The 12719-nt window shown below is 40.0% G+C and overlaps 1 protein-coding gene across 1 annotated transcript in view; it reads left to right on the top strand.

The window, feature by feature from the left end:
- CUBN (cubilin) overlaps positions 1-12719 on the top strand; it is a 263561-nt gene that overhangs the window by 178782 nt on the left and 72060 nt on the right. The window contains exons 44-51 of the mRNA XM_079913331.1: positions 796-970; positions 2162-2340; positions 3497-3706; positions 4360-4500; positions 5185-5366; positions 8215-8386; positions 9530-9736; positions 11519-11668. Coding sequence (XP_079769457.1) covers positions 796-970; positions 2162-2340; positions 3497-3706; positions 4360-4500; positions 5185-5366; positions 8215-8386; positions 9530-9736; positions 11519-11668 — 1416 coding nt within the window. The remainder of the gene's footprint in view (positions 1-795; positions 971-2161; positions 2341-3496; positions 3707-4359; positions 4501-5184; positions 5367-8214; positions 8387-9529; positions 9737-11518; positions 11669-12719) is intronic.

Here is a 12719-nt window from a genome sequence, read left to right as displayed (position 1 = left end):
TCAGAGATGAAGGAGTTCTAGGTAATGGCACAACTCAGGATGTGCCCATAAGCGGCTGAATGATGTTGGAAACAAATGTCAATAGAATTTAGCAGATTCAGTATCTGTGAGGCTAAGTTATTGAGCAGGTTAACTCCATTGGCATTGTAAGTACCCAGATTGTTCTTACTTGGTTTGTTTGCTGAGATTGCCAAAAAATAAATGTTTATTGATAAAAGGAAAGTAGTTTTACTTAACACTTTGGGCTTTTTCAAAAAGTATTAAAAGCTCATTATCTTCTCAAAAAAACTGGGTCCTAAAATTTCTTATACCATTCATCTCTTGCTCTTCAAATGCACCTAAATCCCAAAGAAACATAAGGAGTGAATGTCCAGAGAGTTGTACAAAATGTATATCTGTCTAGTCTTTTAAACATCAGTCTATTGACCTGAATGGTCAGGGGGCAGTTAGAGTGCTGGTGCCTTTACGTGCTTATCGAAGTGGTGGGTATATCGTTACGCTTCCATGATGCGCTGCTGCACGCGCCGTGCACCATAATCTCTTGGTTGGCTTTAGGAAGGAGTGAAATTTCCAGTGAGGACATACGGTTTGGCAAGTTAAAAAGTGATACATGTGGTAGCTCCCTTGATAGCAAATTCAGAAGATATTTGCTTACAAAAGAAAAGGAGGATAATTCCAGATGAAAGGAAATTAATATTGGAGGTACAGATAAAGAGACCTTTAAAGATGGCGGTGGCAGTCGTCTGCATCCTCTCTCTCCAGACGGCAGGTTGATTTAACTGTGTTTCCTGACAGCCTGCGGGGGCAATATCTACATCCACGATGCGGATTCTGCTGGATACGTAACCTCCCCCAACCACCCCAGCCATTATCCGCAGCACGCTGACTGCAGCTGGCTCATAGCTGCTCCTCCCGGGAAGCTCATAAGGCTGCAGTTTGAAGATCAATTCAGTGTCGAAGCAACACCCAAGTAGGTCACCTCCGTTTAATTTTCCTCCTACCCAGAGTTAGTATTTTTCAGCTGTCACATCTCAGAACAATTTCCTCCTTCTTCGCTCAGCAGCATATACGGCAAAGGAAATCTAGGGACGGGGAAGGGAAATGCTTAACACCTGGAGCTTGAAAACCTTGCCTGCCGGACACTCACCCATCAGCTGAGCAGATGATGTAAACAGACACTGTCCCTCCTGACCCTGTGCACATCCTCCGAGAGACTCGGAGGGTGGCTGTCTGAGATTTATATTATCCGCTCTTCCTCCCACAGGAAAAAGAGAGTGTCTCTGGTAGACGAATATCTATTCGGCCAGCCCCATACTCAGTGTCATAAATGATAAAGTATCTGTTTAACAAATGAAGTTTGTGACACCCGGGGTCACCAGTGTCAGAAACAGGACAAAAGCAAGGACAGTACGATTTCCCAATCTCTGTTTAGTAAGAATCTTTAAAGATTACAAACCAGAGCGTTTGTCTGACTATGTTGAACACGGATGGAATAACTACATAGATTGAAAAAAATCTGTATCTTTCTCTTCATTTAACAAACGTGTGTCTACATCTGCATGAATACATGCAGGTGCAAAGCTTAGGTATGAGAGCTTTTGCTTTCCAGTTCTGGACTCCTGATATAATGCCACTCTCCCCTCACTGAGCATTAATTGGCTGGTTGACTTTCTCAAGAAATACTGGGTAAATACTTGTCCTCTTTTAGGGACACGGAAAATTCCAGCTGAGATTCTCCTTTAGCCCCGGTTACATAGCTATCAAGAGAGAGTTCATCTTTGTCATGTGACATGTGTCATAACATCACGTGAAACAAAATCCTTGTGTTTTGACATTCCTAGGGGTTGATTCGAGAATGATCTTTACATTTCTAAGACCAACAGAATATGGAAGGCGAGTACATATTCTTCATTGTGGTACATGTAAAACCTGTCTTTTTCAGCTACAAACTGGAGTGTATGATTCAGAAAAATATGATATGGCCTTTTGAAGTGACACACCACCTACACTGACCCTGTCATAGTGTCTACGCTGTGTTGTGTACATAGCACTAGAGAAATGATGATTTAATAATGCCCTTGGAGAAAGTGAAGTCTTTATTATCAAAATATGTCAAAGCCATGGACTTTGCAAACTAAACAGAATTTTCTTTCCACTGTAGCTGTACGTCCAATTACCTTGAGTTGCGAGACGGTGCTGATTCAAATGCACCAGTGCTTTCCAAGTTCTGTGGAGCTCATCTGCCCGCCAGTCAGTTGTCCTCAGGAGAGCTGATGTATTTGAGATTCCGGTCTGACAGCAGCCCCACTCATGTGGGATTCAAGGCCAAGTATTCCATAGGTAACAACATTTTTATATTCAATAAGAAAGTAGTGACAGAATAATTGCATTAAAACTTTTGAAATGATCATGCCATTTTTAAAGAAGCCTTTCTAGCTGCCTAATTTTCTCAGTTACTTTAATGATAGAAGTAAGTTAGGAATGTGAATGTTTAAAACCACAAAGTCATTTATCAATTTTAATTTTTACTTTAATTTCCATTTAAAAATACTCTTTTTAGTAAACTTGAATATTTTGTATTTTTCCCTAACTTGTTAGTGAAAAACATATCCAGTTAAATTCTCGTTTCTTCCTCTTGTCGTGAAATACGTACAATATTAAAATGTAAAACTCTTTAGTAATCAAATAACTATTTTTAGAACAGTGACTTTGACCTCCTCAACGTTAATAGATAATCGAGATGTTTTTTCCCCTAAGTGTCTAGCGCCAGGTCATTCATTCAATGTTTTGATTTCCTTCCTTTAAAAAAGGAGTCATAAATAATACATTCTGAAGATTCACTACAATATGGTCACAATTACATAGAATTTAGTATCTGTTGGGTCTGAACACTAACCAAACATATTTAATGCATTCAAAACTTGAAAAGCCTAGTTGTAACAATATTTAACCTACACCATGGGTCATTTTATAGCCTGAGGCAAATTGTATATAATTCAATCTCCCACATCCAGCTGATAAGAAATAATTGGATAGTAATTTTCAAGGCCCTGAGATACCCATTACTACAGTAACACGTTTATTTGATAAACCAGAAATGGCAGGCATGACTAATCGACCACAGCATTGTTTTTACCTGAGCTAGGACTTAGTCTACAGAATCACTAACACAGGGTACTAGGCAGGCCCTTATCAATCTCTCAGTTAGTTCTGGAATGAAACCTACTTGCAGCTAATAGCTCTTACATAGTGTCCCAAGAGAATTCATGAGACGTTACAGAATATGCCATTCAACATCTTTCCGTCTTCCCTTTCCCATTATTAGATTGGACTTGTGGTATCATTTCTCTGTACACCAATAGCAGATTTCATTTCATACCTTTTCAGTATTTTTAAAACTTCAGTTCATGTTCACTTGGCACCTAAAAGCTTTTAAATGTGCTGGTTGAATTAAAAAAAAGAAAACCTGTGATAGAATATTGCTCTTTTTCTGCAGCCGAGTGTGGAGGAAGGGTGACAGGGCAAAGTGGAGTCATTGAAAGCAGCGGGTACCCAACGCTTCCGTATGCAGACGACTTGTTCTGTGAGTGGCATCTCCAGGGACTCTCGGGACATTATCTCACCATCCGCTTTGAAGGCTTTAGCCTTCAGGATTCATCTGGCTGTGAAAGAGACTTCGTGGAGATCTGGGAAAACCATACGTCTGGTCAGTGAGATATGTCTGCTGTCTTTTGGGCTTATCTATTTTCACAGGTTACTCACTCAGCCTCTGAAATTTCCTCACTTCCAAGTAAGGCAAGACTTTTTTTTTTTTTTTTTTTTTGCGAAGAAGTGCAGATCAGTCAGCTCTGGACAGTGCCAGCTTTTCTCTCCCTCAGTTCTTACCCATGAAACAGTAGTGCCCAAAGCCCTGGTGTCATTATATAGCTTATCCTGAGAGCACTGTGTCCGGAAGGCATCCTCTTCCAGGGAGACCTTCCAGGGCTACGCTCAGATGTTTGAGGGGCATCCTGTAAGGTAAGGAGGGAAACGGTAACACACCCTGGAAATGTCATGAGGCGGATGCTTGTCACTCTGTCGCCTTGGACCACTTCACTGACCACATGAGCAGCCTTCCTCGTTGTGCTGCTGCCCTCGGCTCTGATTCGTTGCTGTTTTTGTTACACTTCCTCATATACTTGAATATATTGATTTTTATTCATGTTGGACCTGCTTCTCTTGCCAGAGGTCACCATTTCTTCCTGGCCAGGGTCTTATCTATTATTGTTTTTTTCTTCGTACATGCAGAATTTCTCAAGTAGAGGTGAAATGAAATCAATCACCTGGACATATAAATACTTAATTATTTGACTCTCACAGGTAATCTATTGGGCAGATACTGTGGAAACACCATTCCTGACAGCATAGATACTTCTGGCAATGTTGCTTTGGTCAGGTTTGTCACAGACGGCTCTCTCACTGCCTCGGGATTCAGACTACGGTTTGACTCCAGCGTGGAAGGTATGTTCTTTGATTCATTTTATATATATATACATATATATATATAGCTGAGCACTTACATTGGATAGACACTCCTCTTAGGCACTGGTGTGACAATAACTAAACAAAGACACCGTGACCCTTGTCTTCCTGGGCCTTACTAGTTTAGCGGAGAGGCAGACATTAATCAAATAGTCACACCAATAGATGAAAAATCACAACTGCAATCAGTGCTACAAAGGAACGGATCTAATGCTGTGAGGGGTGTCAGGAGGTGAGAGCCGCGTTCCTCATCTTAGAAAGCCAGTCTGTTAGCGCTCGAGTCACTCAGAATTTGCATTCCAGATTCCCTGACAAGCTCGTGTGAAATAAAGATCTTGTCTTGAAAAAACTGGATGATGACTTTAGCCCTCTGATTTTCCTGACTCCGATGATTACTGCGCTTACTGGACTCTCATATTTCTTGGGCCATGATGACAAAAGGCTGCCAGTGAACTACCATCTGTGGAAGCAGAGATTAAATATTAAATATCAGAGATAGTCCTTGTGTACATACAGTGATAAATAAGAGCACTGATTTTGTCTAGTGGGACAATAAAAAAAATGCTTTACTTTTGAGAACATTCCTTATAGGATTAGATTGGAAGTTTTCTTAGGCTTTTGGGTTTTATTTTCTTCTCTCTCTTTTTTTTACCCCCCCTTCAGCATGTGGTGGGGATCTCCAGGGCCCTGCTGGGACCTTCACTTCTCCCAACTACCTGAACCCAAACCCTCATGGCTGGATGTGTGAATGGAGAATCACTGTGCAGGAAGGACAGCGGGTGACCCTCACTTTTGACAACCTGAGGCTAGAAGACCATCCATTCTGCAGCAGTGAGCATGTGACAGTAAGTATCCCCTGCCGTCAGGGATATTATAGTCCATTGTTTAAGGAGTTTATTGACCCATAAATCACAGTCAGAAAACTAGGTCAGGAATATTCCCCTCCGTGCAACTGTATCTCACAGAAATTCTAAGTATTTTAGATAGAACAAAGTCACAATAAATGTTTGCCATAATTTTTATAAAAGCTGTTTTAAGAGACTGTTAGTTGTCTCAACCTATATCAGGGTCATAGGCAGGATAAATTTTCAAGCAAATGATCATTACACATGGAAAAACCTGTGTAAACTGAAAAGTTAAGCCTATGATTGGGACCAGCGTCACAGGACAAGCCAGCACCAAAAGTTTGAAGCAGATGGTGGTCCTGCACCATTACTGTTCTCTGCTGGTTGTGCCGAGTGACTCCTCTGGAAGACCAAGGTCGACCGTCTTCCAGGTTGCCGAGCTCATGCTTTGAGATTATACCCTTAGTATACTCTCAAATATTATATTTGAGTATAATACTATATTTAAGTATAAGTATAATACCCTTAGTATTCTTAGCTTCCCTTAGCAAAAGAAAGCTAATGAAATCCGTGAGTGTTAACTGTGAATGACAGATATATATACGTTTATACTGTATTAACTGTAGATGAATATTAGTATATTTTCCACCCAACTTGCCCTTTCTCCAGTCTTTGTTCTCTCAGTAAATAACTGTTCCAAACTTCTGGTTGCTCAGGTCCAAAGCTCTGATGTCTGTTTTGGAGTTCTTTCTTTCACATCCTTAAACCGTACCCATAAGCAAGCTCACTCGGCTGGATCGTTACAAGAGATCCGGAATCTAACTCCTTCTCACTACCTCCACTGCGACCGCCATCGCCACTCACTTAGATTTATTTTAATAACTTCCAACTGGTCTCTGCTTCCACCCTTGTCTCTCTGCATCTCAACACAGCAGCCAGTGTGATGGGTTTAAACCTAAATCAGACCATGAGGCTTTCCTTGAAAATCCTCTAATGGCTTCTTTTCTCACTCAGAGGGAAGTCCCACATCTTCATAATGGCCCAACTGGACTTACATTATCTGCTGCCCCTTCCTTCTTCTACCCATGTGTCTTATCTCAAACCCCCCTCCTCTTTTGCTCACTAGGACCCAACCACACTGACCTCTTTTCTGTTCCTTGACTGACACCCTAAGATGCACCCACAAGCACTTCCCACGTCCGGTTGCCTCTGTCAATGGGATAAAGGCCGTTGATCATGGTTTTGCACATATTCCATTAGCCTTTTAGTTGTGAATAATCCGTTTTGATTCTGGCAGTGTGTTGCCCATTCCTGTTTTTAGAATTATTGAAATACTTGTCACTTTCTGTTTCCTTATGCATTACTTCATGGTTTGGAATCAGAGGGATAATTTGAATCCCAATTTTATTACTACTGGCTCTTTGAACTTTGGCAAATTGCATAATCTTTCTGAATTCTAGTGTCTTAATCTGGAAAACAGGGGTAATATTATATGTCTGAGAGGTTGTTTTGCTAATTGGATAAGGTAATCCCAGTGGGTTATTAGCAGAGCCTGGCATTTTGTCCATGCTCAGTAAATGATAGGAAGCTCTGTGTCCTGTCCTATGAGCCGGAAGTCACTTTAAACCAGAAGCCCCCGAAGAACAAAATTTAATGATCAATTACAGTAAACAAAAAAGCGTACAGCTTTTGTTATGGAATACATTATCCTTCTCCATAGCTCTTAGTGTCCCACTCTGCCTCATTATTTCTAATCGTAAGCCATTCAAGTCCTTTTTAGAAACGGGACTATCACTCGCTCAATCTATTATTGTTTAGTTACTTCTGGATCTTTCTTGAGCTGTGCTGAAATATTCCCTTGGATGTGTAAAGAAGTAGAATAACATTTTGCCAATTGTCATAACTATGTGTATAACTGGAGTTGTTGAATATTTTGGAGTCCACAATACTCTAGTCCATTTTTAAAAATTCAAACCGGAAAGAAAATTGAAGCTTTGAATGCATGACTAAGTAGGAAAGAACTATTATATTGAGATTGATTTTTAAAATTACTTGGGTGGGAGGGAAGTCCAAGAGGGAGGGGATATATGTATACATACAGCTGATTCACTTCGTTGTACAGCAGAAACTAACACATTGTAAAACAGTTATACTCCAATAAAAAAATGGCATTTAAAAATATTTGAGTTCTTGGGCTTCCCTGGTGGCGCAGTGGTTGAGAGTCCGCCTGCCGATGCAGGGGACACGTGTTCGTGCCCCGGTCCGGGAAGATCCCACATGCCGCGGAGCGGCTGGGCCCGTGAGCCATGGCCGCTGAGCCTGCATGTCCGGAGCCTGTGCTCCGCAGCGGGAGGGGCCCCAACAGTGAGAGGCCCGCATACCGCAAAAAAAAAAAAAAAAAAAAAAATTGAGCTCTTCTATACTTCAGATCATCAGAGATTAACATTTAAGCCTTCTTTCCAAATATCAAAGGTCCTGAGGGATTGTTAAACAAAACTGTTCCCCAGTGAACTCTGTGAACTAAGATGTGAGCGTGTTGGCATAGCTTCTTTACGTTTTGATCACAGTTTCCAGTTGCAAAGAGCACAGCAGTTTTTCACTTGTCACCACATGGCAGGAGGGCATGACTGCAATACTTCCATTTTAGTGCAGTGACCCTGAGGCCACAAAATGTGCTCCAGGTAACGTGGTGGCTTGTGGCACTGGGCTAAGTGCCCATGTTGTTAAGTAATGCATTTTAGCACAGAGTTTTCTTAGAAGGAATTGTGTCTGGTCTGGGAACGTAACCTCCTAGGAAATACTCAGTCAGATGGACTGTGTCTAAAGGTTAAACTATGTTTTCCAACAGGTATTTAATGGCATTAGAAGTAACTCACCCCAGCTAGAGAAACTGTGTAGCAGCGTGAATGGTACCAATGAGATCAAATCTTCGGGAAATACAATGAAGGTTGTTTATTTCACTGATGGATCCAGGCCATATGGAGGCTTCTCTGCCTCCTATACGTCCAGTGAAGACGCAGGTAATAGAGGATGTTACAAATACACCTGTGTTATCGTCTGCGCTGCAGGTGTCCCACAGCTACTGCCGACAGCAGTGGAGCCATGCATGTCCCCTTTAGAGATCAAAGTCACACCTCGGATCTTCCACAAAAGACAAACATAACCAGATAGAAAACCCAACCACAAAACCCCCAAAACAGAAGGCAGAAACCTCTAGTTTTGGAAAGAAAACTGCTGTTGTGAATTAGAAAATTTAGAAAATGCTGTTAGAAGAGCTTCTAGCTCAGTTCCATGCAGTGTCGCCGTAATAGTTGGTTGCCAGTCCCGCAGCCCTTGGTCAGCTCTTTTATCCTGGAAGAGGATAACTACCTCTTGAGGGGCAGCTTACTCCCGGAGAGTAAGTAAAGTAATTGAAGACACACGGATTTTATTGTTTCTTAGGCATCCATCCATCCTTATACAGATTTCCAGCATACGTGACTGAGGGGGTTCACAGACGATACAGAGCGTTTAAAATTAGCAAGATGTGGCCTTTCTGTTGTAAATATCCTCCTACTTTCTGGATTGTTGTTATTATCTAAGAGCTTTAAAATTTAGGAAGAGTGGAACTGAATATTTTTTTAAGACCTTTAAGTTATTTCATTGATACAAGGAGCATTCGTTCCCTATCAAAAAGGAGCCAATTCACTGGAATGCCAATGTTATATTATCTGTTTTATCCAATTAAATTCTCTAATTTTTAATTTAAAAATTAAATTTAATTTTATCCAATTAAATTCTAAACTAAATTCTAAGCAATAGCCATCGGGACCACCATTTTATTTAGATGTTGCTCTAAATTAAATGCTAATGAACAACAGGCTCACGTTAGGAGATACTGACACATGGCCAAACCCCACCCACCTAATCTACATCTTCAGGAAAATAAAGAAGCTGCTTGTTTTTGTACATCTTTCTTTCTAAATCCACAGAAGCCACTTCTGTAGGCGGCATGAGGAGGCAGCCCCCCACCCACAGCCCTGACCTGACTTCATCTAGAGAAACAAATCAAAGCAATAAGAAGCTGCTGTGGTTGCTGTAGTTATTTTTTTCTGTCTTCTTTGTATCTTCTGCTATGGCATGGATCTGACAACTACTTTCTCTGTTGCCTTCTGTTTTCTCAGTGTGTGGTGGGTCCCTTACAAATTCCGTTGTGGGAAACTTTACTTCTCCTGGCTACGATGGAGTCAGTAATTACTCAAGAAACCTAAACTGCGAATGGACGCTCAGCAATCCACACCAGGGAAACTCCTCCATTTACATTCATTTTGAGGATTTTTACCTAGAAAGTCACCAGGACTGTCAGTTTGATGTCCTTGAGTTCCGAGCGGGTGAGTCCCATCAAGGAGCATGTTCTCCCATTCACCTGCAGCCTTCTTCTTATGGCTGGAGGCCACCAGCAATGCAGGGAGACACAGGGCTGTAAATGTATGTATTATATATAAGATCCAGAAGAGCACTGTTCAGACCAAGCCATCATTCTGCACGTGCCCGGCTGGGGACAACATGCCTTATAAACAAGGAATGAGATGGATCAGTGTTTTCGACTAGACCCTGTGTCTCAGTTGATGTGACATTTACCCAGGAGAGATTCCGGTTTGTCTTTGCTCTGTTAATGCGTTCAAGTGGTCCCTTCAACTCTCATCTACTCAAGACTTCTTTCTTCAGAGACTAGAACGTAACATGGTCAGAATGTGTGCTGGTGGTTTCCTGAATTTACAGGATTCACAGAAGAGGCCGTGGAATTCTCCTTAGGCCTTAGAAGTCTAAAGAAACTTCGCAGTGCATTAAACGGAGAAGCACATAGAAGCTGGTTAGGAAATTATCCCCGAAGCAGTCAAGTTTGTCTTTGTTTTCATAATAGAAATGGATTTATACCTGGTAAACTATAATCATCTTAAGAATTTTTTAAAAATCTGCATTCATGGCTGATAAATCCATTTTAGTTCTTTCCTATAGTGGAAGCACAGGTTATCCATTGAATTGTCCCCAGTGTTACATTGGCACTCTTTTCCCCCTAAAGAAAAAAAAAAAAGAGGGAGAAAAGTAACAGTATATCAATATATCAGCTATGCTGTCTAAGGCTCACTGGGTTCCATGTTATTGCAAAATTTAAAGAAAAGGAGGCTGAACGCTAATGCAGTTTGCTGGTGACAATGTACTGGGGCAACTGTAGAAATTGATGCTGGCTTTGGGAACATGGAGGGCAGAAAGAGAATTTGATAAAGTTTATGGTCACAGACCAACTGCCTCAGCAGAAGAATCATCTGGCCTCTTGGAGGTAGATGAACCTAGAAAAGGCTTATGAGGGAAACGGAAGTTGTAGTTTGAGAATGTTCTGCACGGGATTCTGATAAATCCTCAGCCCCTCTGCTTGGTTCAAAACCACTGGCTTATAGAATCAAACAGAGCAGCTATCTATCAAATTTCATTCAGTTAAATGCAATCTTCTCTCGATTCCCTCATTTTAGAGACAGTTAGAATACTATATTTTGTTGACTTTTAAGGTCAGTGATGTTGTCTGACAGACTAAACCGTGAGGAGATAAGTGTGAGCAGTAAATGATCATCAAATTACTGTGAAAATAATATTCACAAAAATACCTCCAAATCTGATAGTTCTTAGCTTGAGTATGGAATATCCCATTCATTTTAGTTGATTAAATACAGTGAAGAAATTATTAAAATTTTAGGTAATTATCACTTTTATCTTGCTGATGTATTTTGTCACTATTGATATTGTGTTTTTTACTCCTTAAAAAAAGAAAAAAGCACAGCCAAAAGCTTTTTTTTAAGTTTTTTAACAGTTGTGTCTCTGTTTAGATATGCTAAACAATAATTATGAAAACATGAATTGGAACAAAATGACACCTATGATAGAGAAAGAGGCCCATACCAAAAAAAGCATTCTTTTTTACCCATTGGAGGCACTCTTTCCTTTGTAGTTGAGAAAGATAGAAAGGAGATTTGTGAAATGTCTGCTATTAAACCAGAATTTAAATGTGCATCAATGTAATAGCTTAAAATTTTTTTATTATTTGTTCCCACTGAATTCATTGGATATATTTTTCAAAAGATATATATATGGTGACACTGGTGTGTTATTCTGCTCAGGTAATGCTGATGGGCTTCTGATATGGAGACTTTGTGGGGCTTCAGAACCTAGCATGCCACTGGTTATACCTTATCCTCAGGTATGGATACACTTTGTCACCAACGAACGTGTAGAACATGTTGGATTCCATGCACAGTATTCCTTTACAGGTAAGACTTATGATAAGCTCTCCAACTCTGGCAATAACATAATACATAAATTTTTTAATGACATTTTCCATAAAGATCTCACATATATTTTGTTAGATGTATTTCTAGGTTTATTTATTGGTTTTGTTGGTAGTGTCAATGAGACATTTTTAATTATACTTTCTAGCTGGTTGTGGCCTATATCTAGGAATTTTTAAATTTTAATACATCAATCTTTAGCCCACAGATCTTGCTAGACTCTTATTAGTTTTAGTATTTTGTCTATAAATTACCTCTGGTTTTTCTGCGTAAACAATCATATCTCTGCAAATTGATAGCAATTTTTCTCTTTCAATCCCAATTCTTGATTTCTTTTTCTTGTCTTATTTCACTAGCTAAGGCCACCATCATAATGTCAAATGCAAGGGATGACAGCATCTTGTTTCTGACCTTAATGTGAATGACTGTAACATTTCATTGTTAAATAAACTGGCTTCTCATAGGTTTTCAATAAATACTCCTTATCACATTAAAGGAAGTCTCTTCAATTCATGGTGTACAAAAATTTTTTTTGTTTTTTTTTTTAACTGTCAGATTTTAGCAAATGGTTTTTCTGCATCTATTGAGATGATCCTATTTTTTTCCTACTTTAATGTGTTAATGTGAAAAATTGTATTAAAAGATTTTTCTCTTGTTAAACCATCTTTTCATTTCTGGGATAGACCCTACTTGGCCATCATGTGTATTTTGGACATATTACTAAACAAAATTTACCAATGTTTTGTGCTAGATTTGTATCTGTGACATTCAGTTTGTACCTGAAAATTCAGCCCAAGACAGACAGTACTCCTCCTTGCTGCTTCTCTGGGCCATTAGAGTCTTCCTAGTCCATTTCACTAATATGGCAGTCCTTTTAGATTCCAAACTTTATGTAAAAGCCCTTGCTTTTGTGGAGGTCCAAGGCCATATGTTCTCTTTTTGCCTGATCATCAAACCTCAAACCACAACTCCTGGGGCCCACATCTTGATTCTTTATCCTCTTAGACCGACACACTCTCAGTTTAAGATACCC

This window comes from Stenella coeruleoalba (genome assembly GCF_951394435.1).
Source record: "Stenella coeruleoalba genome assembly, chromosome: 2".
NCBI classification, from domain to species: Eukaryota; Metazoa; Chordata; class Mammalia; order Artiodactyla; family Delphinidae; genus Stenella; species Stenella coeruleoalba.
The sequence above is the reverse complement of the archived record's forward strand: the minus strand, read 5'-3'. Positions and strand labels throughout refer to the sequence as shown.